The sequence below is a fragment of the Myiozetetes cayanensis genome, unplaced genomic scaffold (genome assembly GCF_022539395.1).
Source record: "Myiozetetes cayanensis isolate MyiCay16 unplaced genomic scaffold, myiCay2020 scf26, whole genome shotgun sequence".
Classification (NCBI taxonomy): domain Eukaryota; kingdom Metazoa; phylum Chordata; class Aves; order Passeriformes; family Tyrannidae; genus Myiozetetes; species Myiozetetes cayanensis.
The window spans coordinates 1,758,735-1,776,295 of NW_026087477.1; the positions used below are offsets into that span (position 1 = coordinate 1,758,735).

General features: G+C 55.7%; 1 protein-coding gene across 1 annotated transcript in view; it reads left to right on the top strand.

Moving 5' to 3' along the window:
• RAB11FIP5 (RAB11 family interacting protein 5) overlaps positions 1 to 16,537 on the top strand; it is a 39,127-nt gene extending 22,590 nt beyond the window's left edge. Inside the window, 5 exon segments of the mRNA XM_050321029.1 lie at positions 4,110 to 4,927; positions 4,930 to 5,438; positions 5,440 to 6,587; positions 11,057 to 11,246; positions 11,852 to 16,537. Of these exon segments, the coding sequence (XP_050176986.1) occupies positions 4,110 to 4,927; positions 4,930 to 5,438; positions 5,440 to 6,587; positions 11,057 to 11,246; positions 11,852 to 12,061 (2,875 nt within the window). The 3' untranslated portion in view covers positions 12,062 to 16,537.
• Positions 16,538 to 17,561: the final 1,024 nt, after the last annotated feature.

The following is a 17,561-nucleotide window of genomic DNA, read 5'->3' on the forward strand; positions in this document are numbered from 1 at the left end:
AGCCTGAAATCCAGGCTGGGATCCACAGGGAAAAATCTCCCTGCATTGAACAAGCTGTTTCCAATAGACTTTCTTTTTTTTTTTTTTTTTTTTTCCCCATCAGGAGGTTGCTCAGCAATATTTTATTCCTTTTCTTTTTTTTTTCCCCCTATTGCTGAGAGGCTAAAACACGTCTGGGAAGTGCTGCCAAACAAATAAACGAGGGCAGAAAGGTACCCGCTATTTATTTTGGCTGGCAGAGCCTTGTGCTGGGAATGGGAGGAGGAGGAGAAGGAAGGAGGAGGAGGAGGAGGGTGAGTCAGCGTTTCAGTGCTGCAAAGAGCTTCCACCAGGCTGCTGCAAGCGGAGGTTTCCCTCTAGAGGAATCCGCCGTCCTCCGCTCCTCCTTTCCCCGAGCACTTCCAGCATCAGGCAGAACGGGAAAAGGGGCTTTTTGGGGGATGGATTGTTCGTGGGGAGAGAGGTTTTCTGCCAGTTCCAGGCTGGTCACCGAAACAGAGGTGTTTGTGCCAAGGAAAGGGGTTGAAGGGTGATGGTGCAGTTTGAAAACTCTGGGGAAAGTCACAGATTCTGAGGAAACGGCCTCGAGGTGCACCAGAGGAGGTTCAGGTTGGATACTGGGGAAAATTCCTTCGTGGAAAGGGCTGTCCAGCCCTGGCACAGCTGCCCAGGGCAGTGTTGGAGTCCCCATCCCTGGAGGGATTTAAAATCCCTGTGGATGTGGCACCTGGGGACAGGGATCAGTGGTGGCCTTGGCAGTGCTGGGGGAATGGTTGGACTGGATGATCCTTAGGGGCTTTTCCAACCTAAAGAATTCCATGATTCTTCTGCCTGGAGTTTGCAGCTGAGAGGGGCTTGTGCAGCCCCTGAGCAAACCCTGGTGGGTCCCAGCAGGAATGGGGACAGGAAAAATCCCATTTGTGGATGTTGGGAGCTCACCCAGGACAGAAAGGAAAATTCCATAGGGGGTTTTAGAGCAGGAAAACTGGAATCTGACAAAAAAAAAAAGATGGATTTAAATTCTGTCTTTATATATTTAGCCATTGTCAGCAAGTCCAGCAGCCCATGAGCCTCATCATGACTTTACAAGGGCCTGGAGTGACAGGGATAGCTTCCCACTGCCAGAGAGCAGGATTAGATGGGATATTGGGAAGGAATTGTTGGCTGTGAGGGTGGGGAGGCCCTGGCACAGGTTGCCCACAGAAGCTATGGCTGCCCCTGGATCCCTGGAAGTGTCCAAGGCCAGGTTGGAGCAACCTGGGCTAGTGGAAGGTGTCCCTGGCCATGGGCAGGGGGGTTGGAACTGGATGATCTTTAATCTCTCTTCCAACTCCAACCATTCCATGATTCTGTGATGACCCAGGGAATGAAGACAGGATCATCTTGGGTGGGTCTGAGGAGACCTCGAGGCTGTTCCTCCACCTGTGGAGGTGCAGTCTGGGGCGAGGGGCTGCTCTGGCATCAACCAGCCCCTGAGGAAGGAGCTTCACCCACTCAGCCTGCTGGCAGCTCTGAAGGTCGTTAGCGGGGAGTGCTCATTAAGGAGCCTGCAGCTGATTAATACTCTGGAGCCCAGCAGAGCTGGATCAGGCCTTGGATGCTCTTACTCAGCACTAAGGGATGTTTAGGCAGAGTCACAAATCATGGATCTTCATCTGGGCCAAACCACGAAAGGCAGTGCCAGCAAGGAGCAGGGCAAGCAGAGGGAGGGCACCACCCTGACACCGTGGTGGTCCAGCTTGGACTTTGCCACCTTCCCTTTCCAGCTGGAAAGGAAAAATGTGCCAGGTTTTGCCCTGTTAAAACCCGTTTGTGGATGTTGTGAGCTCCCTTGGGTCGTGAGCAGCTGTGCTTAGGGAAAAAGGTGCAACCACACGGCGATTCCCGGGTTGGGAATGCTGGGAGATGTTGGCTTCCAAGCAGAGACTAGGCTCCTGGTCTCTCTGGGGTGGTTTGTGCCTAAGGGTCAATCAGCTTCTCCCATCACTTCTCCTGGAGATCTGTGCACACCTGTGAAGAGCTGGGCTGCCCACGGTGGTTCCTCCATCCTGGTCCGAGCAGGAGAGGACACGGAGACTCCTCGGAGCTGTCTGGGGACCGGGATGGGCACGGCCACCACTGCTTAGTGACAGCAGGAGAGGGCACCCACGAGCTGTCTCTGCCCACAAGTGAGCTGCAGGTTTGAGTAGAAATTAAGAGTTTGAGACTTTTTGTGTCCCTGGATTCCTGATTCTGCTCAGTGGTGTCCGGTGGGTGCCGGACCTGAGCTGGTCGCTCCTGGCTGCTTCCTGTCCATGTTTTCCCTACCTAAAAACTGGGATAAGGGGATTTTGGTGCCATTGATGGCATAAATAAGCACCTTTCCAAGGGTGATGCATGAGGGGGGGGCCTGTGAAGTTGCCAGGAGTGGGGAGAAGTGGGGCCACGTGGTTGGGGCATCCCATGTGGTCTGAGGGGCACCACCAGCACGTCGCCCTTCCTGCTTCAAAACCAGCTGGCTGCACCATCCCACAGCGTCAACTTTTGCCTCAAGATGGCATTTTTGTGCTTTAAAACATGTCCAAGGCGTCTTGTGCATCCACAGTGATGGGAAAAGAGTTGCCCAAGCAGCTTATTTTTTTGCTTGATTTTGTGTTTGACCGTGATCTTCTGGTGATTCCTGCCATCCCTTCCAGCAGCTCAGGAGGGAAATCCCAAGATGTGACCCCAGGGCTGGACAGACCCTGTGGGATGTTGGCAGAGCAGTTGATTTATTGATTCCTTGTTAAACTTTGATATGCCCAGTGCTGGCTGATCCATGTCCGTGCTCCTCCCAAAGCAAAAGTGGGAGCTCTGAAACTTGTGGCCATAATCCCGATGGATCAGTTCTGGTGCTGAGTGCCCCTATCCTGGAGATGGGAATGCTCCTTCCAAGGGTGAGTCGAGGGGATGGGGGCTCAGGAGGAGGGGGAGTGGCAGTTGGAGCACCAGTTGGGGTGTGGAGTGTTCACACCACACACTTTGGGATGTGAAAACCATTGAGCCTGGTGAGGCTTCCTTGGGGGTGGTGATGCACATTGCTGGAGTTGTTCCCAAAGGAAGATCAATGAAATCCCAAAGAAAGGTCAGTGTAGTCCCTCTTGAAAAGGCAGCAAAGAACTGGCCTCCTCCAGGGGACTGACAGTCTGAATTCAGGATATGCTGAATCCCTTCCTCCTCCCATGGGTTCCCCATGGGGTTCCAGGCATCTTGGGATCTGAGGCCAGAAGTGACATGACAAAGGCCATGTGGGAGGCTGGGCAGAGTCCAGAATGGAGCCAAGGTCCCATCCTGCTCCTTCCTGCCTGGCTCTTGTTCCTTGGCCACCTGGAGCTGTGCTCCCCCCCATCCTGTGCAAGGGGGAGCTCCGTGTCTGCTGCCATCCTGGTGATGCTGGAAAACAAGTCATGAGGGACTGGGGTAAGCTGGGAAAGACTCCTGTGTGCCTTTACTGGTTCAAGTAATCCCGACCCAGGAGCCCAGCCTGGCTCCTCATGCACAACCCGCCCTTGGCTGGGGCACCAACGTCGGGACCAAAATCTGAGCCGAGTCCTTGGGCTGCAGGAGGTGGGAAAAACCTCTCAGGCTCCTGAGCTTGCTGAGGCAGAGAGGGGAATGTGGAGGACTGTCCTAGGAGAAGGGCTGCCCTTTCCTTTGTGTCGTGCATGCCCTTTCCACGCCTTGACTCCATAATCATTGCCCTGCCTAACAAGAGCCGAGAATGTGTTTGGTCATTGCACTGCTTGGACCGAAGCGTTTGTGGTGTGTGTGGTGTGTGCTCACAGCTCTGTCACGGCATTAACCAGGAGGACTGTTTTGTCTTCCCTCCACAGCCTGGAAGTGTCTCCTCAGGTAGAAACCAGCTCAGATGCTCCTTCTCATTTTCCTCCCTGCTCCCCTGCCCCGTTTCCTCCTGCCCATCTCGCTCGCATGCCAAGCTCTAACCTCCCTCCCGCTACTGGAGACAGCCAGGCCGGATGCTTGTGCCCCACCAACCCATTCCTCAACTCCCTGCAGAGCAATCCCTTCTTTGAGGACCTCCTCGCTGACCAGGTACTAAATTCTCCTTCACCTACTCACTTTTTCTCTAGTTTCCCGTGTGGGCCGCATGCTTCACCAGAGGTCGCTGGGAGCTTTTATTCCTCTGAGGATTGCAGTCCCTCTGCCTCCCTAAGGCACACAGACCCAGAGGGGGAGTCTCCAGCCAAAAGCATTGGTGTCCCCGTTCCTGAAACCACTCCCCCATCACAAGGAGACCTTCCTCCTCCGGACACCGAACCCGCCGTCCCTCCGCCGCTCTCGGAGTGGGACGACACCTTCGATGCCTTTGCCACCAGCAGGCTCAAGCCAGAAGGGAAGAAGGAAAACTTCTTTGCTTCCCTGGCAGCAGAGGGCATGGCTTTCATCGACGACGCCGATGCCGCCAGCCCGACGGAGAGAGCGGCCAAGCCAGCCCACGAGAAGGGGGCGCAAGGATTTGAAAAGGCCGATTCCCAGATCGGCGGCGAAATGCCCGCGGCTCTTCGGTCTTGGACAAATTTCTCCAGTTTAGATGTGGGGGCCAACTTGGTGAGCACAACCCAGGAGGCCACGGTGATAGAGGACGTGCTGAGCCCCGTGTCTGCGGGGTCCGTGGGGAGGAGGAGGAAGAGCAGCACGCCCATGGTTTGGACAGCCGCGTTTGCGTCGGGGAACGCCGCGGAAAAAGAGGCTTCGACAGCTGGAAGTAACACTAGGGAGGGAGGGGACAGCGATGAGGAGGAATCCTCTAGTGCAGGGACAAATGGCTGGATGACCATCGCCACGGAAACTGCTCCTGAGCCCTCGGAGAGCACCCAAAGCGTGGCCGAGGAGCGCGTGGGTCAGGACAGCGTGTTCAGACCCGCCTTCCTCGGCGACGGCGCCTTCGAGCCGGCAGCGCGTCCCGCGCCGCCGCCCGCGTGTTGCCCAGGACCCCCTTCCCCCCCGAGCTGGGCCCCGAAACCCTGCCAGGCAGCAACGTGGTGGCTGTGCCCCCACGGGTGGCAGCACGGCCGCTCCCTGCCCCTCCCGAGCCGGGGACGGAGCCCCAGGGAGCCGGGAATGAGGAGGGCGCCTTCGACATCCGGACGTCGGTGTACCGGCTCCAGGCCAGCATGAGGCTGGAGGCCAGTGAAAGCCTCGTAAAGCTCAGCTCTGACATCCGTGAGAGGCACGTCGTCCTCTCCCCATGGACGGGGACCCAAGAGCGGGAGGAGATCGTGGCCGGCTCGGCGGTGCCGCCCCCAAAACCTCCCCGGTGGTTCGCAGCTGCTGGTGTTGGAGGGGACGGGGAGGAGGAGGAGGCTCCTGGCCCACAGCGAGGCAAGGAGGAGCGAGGGGAAGACACAGAGCACCCAAAAGCAGATGTGGAGTTGCCAAGGAGCCATGTGAGCAGCGAGCCCTGCTGTCCCAGCATCTCCCAGCCCGCCTGCCCTGGGAGTGGACATCACCGAAGCCAGGAGGGAGTTTCTGATCTCCAAGGATGCTGAATCTGGGGACTCAACAGTGAGAGCCAGCGAGCTGGGAAAAGGGGATACCTCTCTGGCGGAAGAGGCATCGGAGATGAACGAGACGGATGCGGCTGAGCAGTTCGAGACGTGCGCATCCAAGTTCTCCCTGGACAGATTAGGCCAGTCGGGTGCTGAGCAAAGCTGGAGCTTGTCCCCTCAGATGGGGCCCACAGACAGTGCCAAGTGGGAGATGGCCTCCAAACAGGAGCCATTCCCCGAGGAGCTCAGCATTTCAGGACTAAACCCACCTTCCACGCTAGACCTGGGCCAGCCAGAAATGTTCTGGACGGCTCTGGAAGAGCAGGAGGCAGCTGCTCATCCCGCTGCTCTCAGCCCAAGGTTAGCACGCAGGGAGAGCTCATCCCGGCCGGAGCCGGCATGGGATGATGGTGAGGGGCGAGAGGGACAACAGCCTGAGCCTTGTGCCCCCACAGCAGTGGCCAGCCCTCCTGAGGAGGCAGAGCAGGGCAGACCCCCCCGCAGCGAGCCCGAGGGGCCGTGGCACTCGGCAGAGCGCAGGATAGACTTCAAGAAGGCGGATTTCTGGAAGCCAGACAGGGCGGAGGAGAGGCACGAGCAGGGAGCTCCATCCCCGAAAAACCCCTTTACTCTGGCCCTCAGCCCGAACTCCCCAGGCAACCCCTTTGTGGAGACACCCCCAGACCCCCTCCCTGCTCAAGCCGCGCTGCCCGAAAAGCTTGACCGGGGCCCCTCGAGCTTCGCCGGCCTCCACGAGGAAGCCTCGTTCCTGCCCACTAACCCCGCCGGGCACCCGCTCGCGCAGCCTCCCTCCCCGCATGCCAGCCAGCCCTTGGCCTCCTCCACCCCTTTCCTCGTGGCTGCCACTAACCCCCAGCAGTTTGGTTTCCCCTGCCCTGCCGTGTTTCCCGCCAGCAGCGGGGTCCCCGCCGCCTCCAGCCGCGCAGCCGCCCAGCCCTGCCCTTGGCCGCAGCCCGGGGACACACAGGCTTCAGCGCTCGTGGTTTTGCCCAGGGAGACACAGCCAGCTGAGAAGCCCCTTTTGCAGCAGACGACCAGGTGAGCACTCCGGGGAAGGCGAAGGGTGTGTTGTTTTTGGGAGAGGTGAGCCCTTGACTCCCGTCCCGCTCTTATCAGGGGGACGACGAGAGGACCCCGGCGCGGCGCCGGCAGCTCCGTGTGGTGCTGCAGGTCCTCCTCCCTCGGCTTCCCGTGCTCCCAGGGAGTCCAGCCTGAACTGCTTGAAGCCTTGGCTTTCTGGGATCACGGATTGGCCACTGGTGTCCTGTGTTTTCCCTAAGGAGGGCAAAATGGTTGGAGGCATCCACGACCCCCCCCACCCCCAGCTGAAAATTCAGCCGCTGCACCCGCATCTCCCTCAGTGCTAATTTTGGCTCCATCATCTTCCCCGTGCTTGCAGAAATAAATGCCTTTCTCCATGTCTGCCAGGAGAGCTCCCGGCAGTTCCCTCATGGCATGTGCACAGCTGCTGCCCCTTCCCTTTCCATTCGTTCAGCTTTGGTTTCTTGCCTTTGGAATGCCCAGCAGGTACTAAAAAAACCCTTCTTCTCTCCATAGCCCAAAAAAAAAAAAAAAAGAGTGTGGTTTCACCAGGACCAAATTCTCCCCTCCCTCCTGCTGAGATGCCCATTGGTTATGAGGCAAGTGGGATTTAGCCTTGAGGATAACAGGGATGGGAATGGGGGAACTGTGGTGGAAAGAAGGGGATGTTCCTCCTCCCAGGCCAGTTGTGGGCTTGTAGCTGTGAAGTAAAGATGGTGAGTTTTGGGCATGGAGCCTTGCTCTGTGTCCTTCAGTTCATCAAGTTTTCCTGGTACTCCCTCCCCTGCTCTGCCTGGGCAGGAGAAGGTTGTCCTGGGCTCTGTCTGCCCACAGGATCAAGCTGTGACAGTGATTTATTCAGCTCTAGCAGGGATTTTCTTGATCAGCCTTGCTGATCATGAGGCACAAGGAGCTTCACGGGGGAACTGAAATGGTAAAATCCCACCTGGCCCAAGAACAATGTTGGTCACAGCCCTGGGGAGAGAAAGGGCAGGAGGCTGGGCCAGCAGAACTCAGCTGAGCTCCAGCCCTTCATCATGGGATCCTTCCTTGGCTTGAGTGCAGGTTTGAGGAGCAAAATGATCTCAGGAGCGAGAGCTGGGGCTGTTGGATATTTTTTCTTCTTATTTAGGCCAGATCCTCAAATCACTTTTAATTGGATTATTCATCCTGCAGCAGATAACCTGGTTCAAAATTTGCAGGGATGGGATACAGAAACCTCCTGAACCTTGCCATGTTTCATGGAAAGAGAAGTGTCCTGCAGTGCCAAAGGGTAAAATGAGGCAGTGCTGAGCTCATGGTCATCTACAAGCTTGGTTGTGCATCCATCCAAGGCCTGGCTGGCTCGTGGGATGGCAATGGGCTTGGACCTGAGGGCTGGTCATCCTATCAGTGCTGGTTTCTGTCGTGACACACGGCTGAGAAGTCCTGGAACTTCTCTGCTCTGGTTCCTTTACTGTGTTTTGAATACCTGCTGCTGTGATTGAAGAGCCTTTGAAGGGCTTCCAGGTGTCTCTGGAGAGATTTGAGGTTCTGCAGTGCTCTGTAAGATTGGGGAGAAGTGATAATTGTCACGGGGTGAAGAGGGGAAAGCTGGAAGGGACCTTTTCCAGGTCCTCATGGCCAGGCTTCCCTTTCCCAGAATCTCATCTCCTGTTAGGATGGCACATGGACAAGAAAAGGTATGGGAGAAAAAAAAGTTGGAAGGAAAAACCTTCAACCTTAGAGCAGGCATTAAGACTTGGCTTTAGGGACACTTTTTGGGACAAAAGTGTCTTTTTGTTCCATCAGGTGGAGGAGGAGTTGGTGCCTGGTGTGGGGTCCCATGTCCCCTTCCCAAGTGGCCAGAGGGCTCTGCTGGTCACCTTGTGTGGCCACTGGGGTAAGGGGGGTGCTGGAGCATCAGCTGTGACACTGAGGTGTGGGGAGGGTCCTTGTCTCTTTAAGAAGGGTGGGATGGTGCCTTCACTGCTGGGAAGGGGACTTTGGTCACATCCCTGGGACAGGTGGGACCTCAGGGACAGGCTGTGACTGTCCTTTAGGGACTCCACTGCCTTGGGGGAGTCCAGCAGTTGTGCAGCTCCACAGCAGATTGATTCCCTGGGATTTGCCCTTTCTTGTCTTGTTCCCTGTGAGAAGCATTTTAATGGGATGATAAAGACTTAATTTCAGAGGAATTTTTGTCACTGTGCTCAGCAGTGACCTCGGGAGTGTCGGTGAAGCTGTGACACAGCAAGGCTGGCTCAGAGAGAGGGGGGACAGGGCTGGGCCACTGTCACCCTGAGAGGTTTCACCCTGACCTGTTGAGCTCCACCTTGGACTTGGGTCCACTCAGTGAGAGGAATTAGTTCTCTCCAGTTCCCGTTCAACAACCAGCAGATGGAAACGGGTCCAGCTTCTTGGAGGATCCATCAGAACTTCAGAGCTGGCTGTGGGGTGGGAAACAGCCTCTGCTCCCCTGGAAGGACCTGCTGCCAACCATCCTGGGGCAGGTGCAGGGGGAGGAATGCCTCCAGCTTTTGGATCCCCTCAGGGTGACAAATGAAGGGGGCAAAGCCCTGCACACACCACCCCCCGAGCAGGAAAGAATGGGATTGGGATTTATGTTTAAAAAACCTTTTCCAGCTCTGCAGAAATGACCATTCCCACTGGCCATGGGCCTGTGGCCAGACTTGCAGTGGGGAATGTCCCCCTGCTTTCAGAATGCATCCAGACTATCCCACTGGCATCCCCAGGGCTGGATTCCGTTCTCGTAGAGTTATGCCAGTTTGGTCCCAAGGTTTGGACACGCTGTGGTGTCTCTGCCCTGGCTGTGGGGATGCACCAGGTGATGGTGATATTTGGGGCTGTTTATCTTCAGGTCTGTGATAAGGAGTCCTGGTGGCTCCCCCCACGTTCTCCTCACAGCTGCTGGACCGTCTGTAGTGTGGTGGTTACAGCTCTGCTGGTGCAGAGGTTTGGTCCCCAGTGGGGAGCTCTTGAGGCACCTCCTCCAAGCCCTGACACTCAGTGGGCTCCCAGTGAGGTCCATGGGAGCCCTCTTCATCTTTCAAGCTGCCCAGGAACCCTGGGCTCTGTCCACATGCTTGGACAGCTCTGACAAGAGATCATAGAATCCCAGAGTATCCTGAGCTGGAAGGGACCCACCAGGACCATCCAGTCCAACCCCTGACCCTGCCCAGGACACCCCAACAATCCCACCCTGTCTCTCAGAGCATTGTCCAAACCCTCCTGGAGCTCTGGCAGCCTTGGGGCTGTGCCCACTGCCCTGGGGAGCCTGGGCAGTGCCAACCACCCTCTGGGGGAAGAACCTTCTGCTGAGATCCACCCTGAGCCTGCCCTGGCACAGCTCCAGCCATTCCCTGGGGGCTGTCCCTGCTCCAGCCATTCCCTGGGTGCTGTCCCTGCCACCCAGAGGGAAGAGATCAGTGCTGCCCCTCCACTTCCCCTCATTAAGGAAGCTGATCCCTTGGCTTGTTGGATCTACCAGTGGCTACCAGTGCTGTCCTCTCCTAACACATGGATGGCAGGAGGCATCAGGGTGGTTGGAGAGAACTTCCAGACCATCAGCACGACGGGGAGACAGTCTGGGACATCCTGATCCCCCCACCATGAGCAAGGCACGAGGACACCAGCCCCGTTTGGACACACAGCAGTTGGGATTGTCACCCTTTGCAGGGTGGCTGCTGCCCCCTCTGAGAGCAGAGGCTTTGCAGAGTTCCTGGGTAGATGTTTGGATCTTTCCATCCCAGGGATGGTGCTCAGGTGTGCCTGTTCCTTGCAGGAAGGCAGAATCAGGTCACTTCTCTTTCCATCCTGCTGAAAAGCAAACAGACTTTGTTTAAACCCAGAAAAAAAAAAACCTTTTGGGTGAAAAGTGAGGGAAAAATAAATGAGAATGATAATTCCCCCTCAGCTGACTCCTCACTCTCCCTTTTGGCCTAGTGGAGGGGGACGAATTCTGTGGTGGCTTCCAGGCAGGTGGAGCCCAACTCTTGGGCTGGAGCATCGCTGAAGCATCAGTGGTGACCCCCCCACTCTAATTTTGGGGGCTCCTGGACAACAAAATGCCCTTCTGGGCAGCCTCTGATCACACTGGACCTGGGTTTGATCTCCTGGGCCCCAGCACCCGGCAGCCTGTGGGAGTTTGGAGCCACAGCATTCCCAGTGTGGAGTGAGCCCAGTGTGGACACAGGGCCTGTTGTGTCTCAGCCAAACACGTGTCCTGGGGCTCCTTTTCTCCTCTCTGGGTGGAAATGGCTCCGTGGGCCGCCTGCTCCACAAGGTACCAGTTCTCCTCGCTCTCCTCGGAGCAGGAGAGCTTTGGGCAGTGCAGACACACAGGATTTAGGTGTTGTCTCGAGCTTCTAAGCAGTTTCCATCCCTGTAAAATCCCCAGGGAGAGGCAGCAGTGCCTCTCCCCAGCTCGGGAGGGTGTTATAACTGCCCGACCTTGCTGTCCCCAGTCCCCACCCGGTGAAGCCCATCAGCGCCGCCGTGCAGGAGGTCTCTGCTGAGAAGAAGCAGCAGCACAGGTCCAGCCTGACCTCAGCCCTGAGCAATGGCCTGGAGAAGCTGAGGACAGTCACCACGAGCAGCGTCCAGCCCGTGGCCCCGACCTCCCACCCGGAGAAAACGGACCCCAAGAAGTTAAAGGTAGGAACCCACCTGAGAGGTGAGAGCTGCACTCACACCTCATCCAGGTGTTCCACAGGGGCAAAGAACTGGTGTTGGAGGAGGTTAGAACAGGGTCCTGCCACGGGGTGAGTATTAATCCTGGGTCCTGGTTGCTCAGGATGGGTGTCAGACTCCCACCAGCCTCCCTTCCTCCCTGGCCTGGTGTCTGGACCTTCTCACCCCGTCCGTTGTTCTCCCATTGCTTGCTTTGGTTTGGGGGTTTTTACTGTGCAGTGTGTGAGTGAATCCCTGGTTGTAGAACCATGGGATGGGTTGGGTTGGAATGGACTTAAAAGACCATCTTGTTCCAACCCCCTGCAGTGGGCAGGGACACCTCCCCCTAGACCAGGACAACGCTGCTGCACCCTTTGTGGTGCCACAGGTAGTTCAGGGCGTGGGTTATGAGCACCTCAGCTTTTCTGGGGTGAGGTCTGGGTGGGTCCTGCTTCCCTGCTTTCCAGATTTGGAAAGAAGGCAGACACAAAAATAGGATTTTGTCTGGTTGTCGCTGCACCCTACAAACCTTAAAGGGAGCAGGGGGTTTAATTTGATTCACTGGATGTTCCTCTTGGTTTCTACCACAGGATCCCACCGTGCTGGACCAGTCAGCCAAGTATTACCACTTGACCCACGACGAGCTCATCCAGCTGCTGCTGCAGAGGGAGATGGAGCTGAGCAAGAAGGAGGAGCACATCCACGAACTGGAGAACTACATCGACCGGCTGCTGGTTCGCATCATGGAACAGTCTCCCACCCTCCTGCAGATCCCCCTGGGGGAAGGCAGCACCAAGTAACCTCTGCCCAGAGACCAGCAGCACTCGCCTAGAGCACTTCTCCAGTAACCACGCTGCAAACATCCCTGCACTCCCCCCCCTTCCTCTTCCCAGAGGGCTCCAGTGGCTTCTGTTCGCAGAGTTTAGCAGGGAAGGCTTGTCTGCTCCTTCCCAGCCCAAGCTTCTCCCAGCTCTGGCTCCAGGGAACTGTAGGGTGAGTGATGGGCAGTCATGCACCCTATGGGGAGGAGCAGAGCCCTCCACATGAGGCAGATGCCTCCTTAGGTTCCTGTCCTTGTGACCAAGTGCCATCTTCTCGGGCGCTCACCCTGCCAGTGCTTTAAGTGGCCCATGGACATCTGAGAGCTGGAAAACCACCTCGCCCACGACACTTCATCCTGCTGCTGCTGCTCTTCTGCCCACACTCTTCCTCACCTGTCTTCTGAAGCGGTGTCCCCTGACTGGAGGATGATGTTGAACTGGTGGAGGACAGCGGGGATGTTCAGACATCTACCAGCAGGTTGGTGACTGCAGAGCGGGGCTGTTGTTGGATGCCTCCTGCCCTTCCTGCCCCATTCACCCCCCAGATTGAAGGGTCTGTGTCTGAAGAGCCAGCTCCAGTTTGTGCCAGTTCCTGACCGCTGGGAGATGCTACACAAAGGGACAGCAGTGGAGTTGGAGGCCACAAAGGACTTGATCCAGTGTCACTGCCTGAGCATGAGCTGTGTTGGCTCCTTCACTCCGTGGGTGCAGAGCGGTGATGCTGCCTCAGTTCCTCCAAACTCAACTTGCAACATGGAAAAGTGATGGTTTGTGCACCATGAGAGCTCCTTGCTCCCCACCCAACCCATCCCCAGCCTGGCTGTGCCTCAGGGGGACGGACTCCTTTGTGTATAAACCACAGCTCAGTTTTCTACTCAGTATTCCATGGGAATTGCTCTCCATGGCTGCCCCCATCATTGGCTCAGTGTTGTCTTTCCCAACCCAACAGGAAAATGCCATTGGACCAAAGTTCATGGATGTCTGACCAGCTGGCCACCTCTGCATGACATCCTGTGGGATCAGGCTCCCACCAGACACTCCCTGTCACAGCTCACAATCCAGGAATCCTGGCAGATCCACTTCCAGCCAGTGTTAGTGCCGAGCACTGCTGGATCACATCCACGTGCCACTGCTGGATCTCTTGGGCCCAGCTCTGCTGGGAGCTGAGTGCTCCCAGCTGCTGACCATGGAGGGACCATCCAAAGGGCTCTGATTTATGTGGTTTAATGAGAATCCAGCACAGATTTGGCATTGGAATTGCTGTGGAGGGGGATGGAAAGGATGTGGCTGCATCTCTCATCCTGCCAGGGTTTTGTCTAGAGAAGTGGTGGAGGGTTGGTTGGTGTGGGATTTGAGCTGTCTTGACATGTAAGGCATCTTCCTCTTCTCTGTCTCCCAAAGTTACTGGATTCTTTTAAAACCTCCATACTCTTCTCTCCTTTCTTCCATGTATGCCATGACTTTGAAAAACTGTGCCTTTTGCCATAGGACAGTAGCAGTTTCCCACCCAGTTCTCTGAAATCCAGTTCTCATTTCCACACAGCCCATCTGGGGCAGGTTTCTCTTCTGTTTTCCTGCTCACCCGAAAAAGTGAGTTTATTTTTACATGCAGAGCCTTCCCACCCCTGTGTGCAGGTACTTTGGGTCCTTGGCAGGAATTCTGCACAGGAAGCTCATGGGACGTGGGAGGCAGAGAGATTAGGAGATGACACAGGGAGGCAAGAGCAGGCCAAATATTCCAAGACAAAATTCAGCTGGGTAAAGACAGTATTGGGTCAGGAGAGAGGGAGGTTTGGTCCTGTCTGGTTAAACCATCATATGAGGGGGAGGATTTGTTACCTGGGAAGGTACCAGCCATGAACTTCCAATTCCTGCCTGCCTTGGCCCCTCACATGGAATAATCTGAGGGTTTGCACTTCTCTACCTGTCCGTCCTGTCTTTGTGTTCCTCCTCCCTTTGTGTTTCTGGGATAAGACCTGAGGCTCAGAAGGAAAATGTTTCTCCCCTTTTAGAAAGTCCCAGAAATATCTCTGTGCCTCAGATCCAATGGCCTGAGCACCCCATTCCCTTTCTGAGAGCCCCCAGAAGCTCTTCCTTTGAGGTGAAGGCGGGCAGGGAGGGGTTGTGGGCAGCTGGAATTCAGCCCAGCCTTGGAAAAGCAGCACGGCACGGGAATGAGGGCCAGGAGAAGGGGCAGGTGTAGCTCAAGTGGGCATTAATAAGGGGGAGGAGTAGAGCCAAAATCTCCCAGGAGAATCCCACACTGGCTCCCCACTCCCTAAAAACACATCTGCTTCCTCGGAGCTCTCCCCCGGCAGCGCTGGCTCTGGAGGTGCTCCCCACACACGAGTGCCAGCGTTTCTAAGGATCTCTCTCGCTGCACCTCCTCCCTGCCTTCTCCCCTCCTCTTCCATCGTGTCTCACCACCCTCCCTCGGCCCCCACTGCCTTAGTCAGCTCTGCCTTTTAGCCAAAGCTTGAATGTTTTGCACTCCAATATCTGATGTTGCTCTCAGAGCTCAGCCGGGCGTGCAAGAGGTGCTTCCTCATCTCCTGCCTTTAGAGCAACAGGAGCTTCCTCAATAGGAGCTTCCTCATCTGCCTTTCCAGCAACAGGAGCTTCCCCATCTCCTGCCTTTCCAGCAACAGGAGCTTCCCCATCTCCTGCCTTTCCAGCAATACCTGCCCCTTCCATCTCCTGCCTTTCGTGCAAGAGGTGCTTCCTTGTCTCCTGCCCTTCCAGCAACAGGAGCTTTCTCATCTCCTGCTTTTAGAGCAATAGGAGCTTCCCCATCTCCTGCCTTTCCAGCAATAGGTGCTTCCTCATTTGCCTTTCCAGCAAGTAGGTGCTTCCTCACCTCCTGCCTTTGCAGCAATACCTGCCCCTTCCATCTCCTGCCTTTCCAGCAATTCTCAATTTTCCAGGTGCTTTCTCAACTCCTGCCTTTCCAGCAAGAGGTGCTTCCTCATCTCTTGCCTTTCCAGCAATAAGTGCTTCCTCAACTCCTGCCTTTCCAGCAATACCTGCTCCCTCACCTCCTGCTTTCCCAGCAATAGGAGCTTCCCTGTCTCCTGCCTTTCCAGCAATACCTGCTCCCTCCATCTCCTGCCTTTCCAGCAATTCTCAGTTTTCCAGGTACTTTCTCAGCTCCTGTGTTTCCAGCAATAGGTGCTTCCTCATCTCCTGCCTTTCCAGCAATACCTGTTCCCTCCATCATCTGCCTCTCCAGCAATAAGTGCTTCCCCATCTCCTGCCTTTCCAGCAATAAATGCTCCCTCCATCCCCTGCCTTCCCAGCACTCCCTGCTCCCTCCCATCTCCACAGGCCAAGGCAGGGTCTGGCACAGGTACCTTGGCGTGGGGTGTGAGGCAGGAGCTGCAAGAAGGAACAAGCAGTGATGGGTGTTTCGTGTCTGTCCTCCAGTGTTTGGAAGTCCTGAGGTATTTACAAATTGACTTGTGTTTAGGAAAAGGCACCTTAGAGGTGCTCCTGTCTCTGTTCTCTGTTTCTCCACCCCCCTGTCCTGAAAATGTGGGGCTTTTCCCACCACCCCCCCCAGACTGATTCTGTCCATCAGAGCAGCAGCTTGGCTACACCACAGCACTGAAACCAGAGTCTGTTTGATTTGTTGTTAGAAGTTCCCAGAGGGAAATGGTTTTGAGGACCTTGTGGAGGGAAGGGATGAGGAAAAGAATTGGTGTGTGTGGGGGAAAATGTTCTCAAGTTGCCCATGTTCTGTCTGGGGTTTATCTTCGTAGTTAGTGATCTAAATCTCCGTTTTCTCACGATTTATTTGCCTGCCCAGGGGCAGGAGCAGAATTCCTGCTCCTTGTTGGAGCCACACCGAGCTCTGTTCCTCTCTGCTGAACCCAGCAGCCCGCAAGGTTTCGCTGGGCCAGCAGCAGCTTTTCCCTGGCTCCAGTTTAAACACAGCCATGAGGATCCCTCTGTGGCTTTGCCTTTCTCCTGGACTTTGTTTTTCCAGGCCGTTCCACGTGGTTCCAGCAGGGTGCTGTTGCTCTGCTTTTCCTTTTCAGCCCAGGGTCCCGTTTCTTCCTTCTCAAGAACTTCGGCCGAGCGATTTTATTTTTCTCCTTGGCTGCTCCTTCTGGTCACAGGGTGGGCCAGAAGAACCACCGGGGTTTATCCTTTAAAACTGGAACAAACCTGAAGAGATGTGGATTCCCAAGCGTAGACTCAGCCTTACGACTCGTCCGTGAAGAGACCGCCGCGTGTTTCGTGTTTTGTGGGGTGGCAAAACATCCCAAAGCGGGAAAAGAAGCACCAGGGGGGGTTTGGAGTTGTTGATTTCCCTGTACTTCACGTACCAAGGAAGTGGGTTCTGTGCGTTTCATGTTTTAATAGTTGCAACTAATGTTTATAAAGAGCTTGTTATTTACGTTTTAAGCACTTTAAAGGAGGAAAAAAAAAAAAATAAAAGTTGTTCAAGCTGTTCCTAGATACTTCTGATTTATTGACAACAGCGTCTGTGCTGATGGCACTTGGACAGTGAGTGACATTTCTCTGTTTATTTTCTGAAGGAGGATGACGGCGTCCAACTCCTCCAGCAGCTTTTCCAGCTCCTTAACAGTCCCCAAGCCCTGGAAACCTCGAGTTCCTCCCCCAGATACCGATCCTGCCTCAGGTGATGGGAGCACCTGAGGGGGTTTAAGAGTCTCTCAGGTGTCTTGGGTGGGTCTTAAAGTCGTGTTTTGTGCTGAGTGACCGTGGAGCTCGGCTGGGGTGGCCGGGGGGGATTGGAGCTGGCAGGAGGTGGAGCCAGGTGGGATCGGGCTCTGCTCCCAGGGAACAAGGGACAGGAGGAGAGGGAACGGCCTCAAGTTGCTGCAGGGGAGGTTCAGGTTGGATATTGGGGAAAATTTCTTCATGGAGAGGGTTGTAAAACTTTGGAACAGGCTGCACAGGGCAGGGGTGGAGTCCCCATGCCTGGAGGGATTTCAAAGCCCTGTGGATGTGGCACCTGGGGACGTTGGTGAGTGGTGACCTGGGCAGTGCTGGGTTAAGGGTTGGACTTTCTGATCTCAGAGGGCTTTTCCAACCTAAATTCCATGATTCTGTCCACCTGCAGCTCCCTTGCTGCTCATGCTGGCTCTGCCCCTGCATTCCTGAGGATCTGTAGGAAATCAGCAACTGAGTAGAGGAGAGGGACCCCAGGGCAGTGTCTTGGAGGGAGAGAGGAAAGGAGAGCTCCTGTCACATCCCAGACATCAGAGAGATCAGCCTCGGGATGCCTGGTGGGAAAACCTGGCTCCCTCCATGCTGCTGCTCCTGGGAAAAGGCAGTTCTGGGATGACGATCCTCCTTCTCCTCTGTGCTGATCCACTCCCCAGACCTTCTCCTGCAGACCCTCAGCCCCAAATCCCTCCCACCTTTCCCCACTCAGCCGTTTTCCTTCTTTCTCCGGTCGTGCCTTTTCCTTCTCAAAAATTAACTCCCCTTAAGCTCCTGTAAATGACTT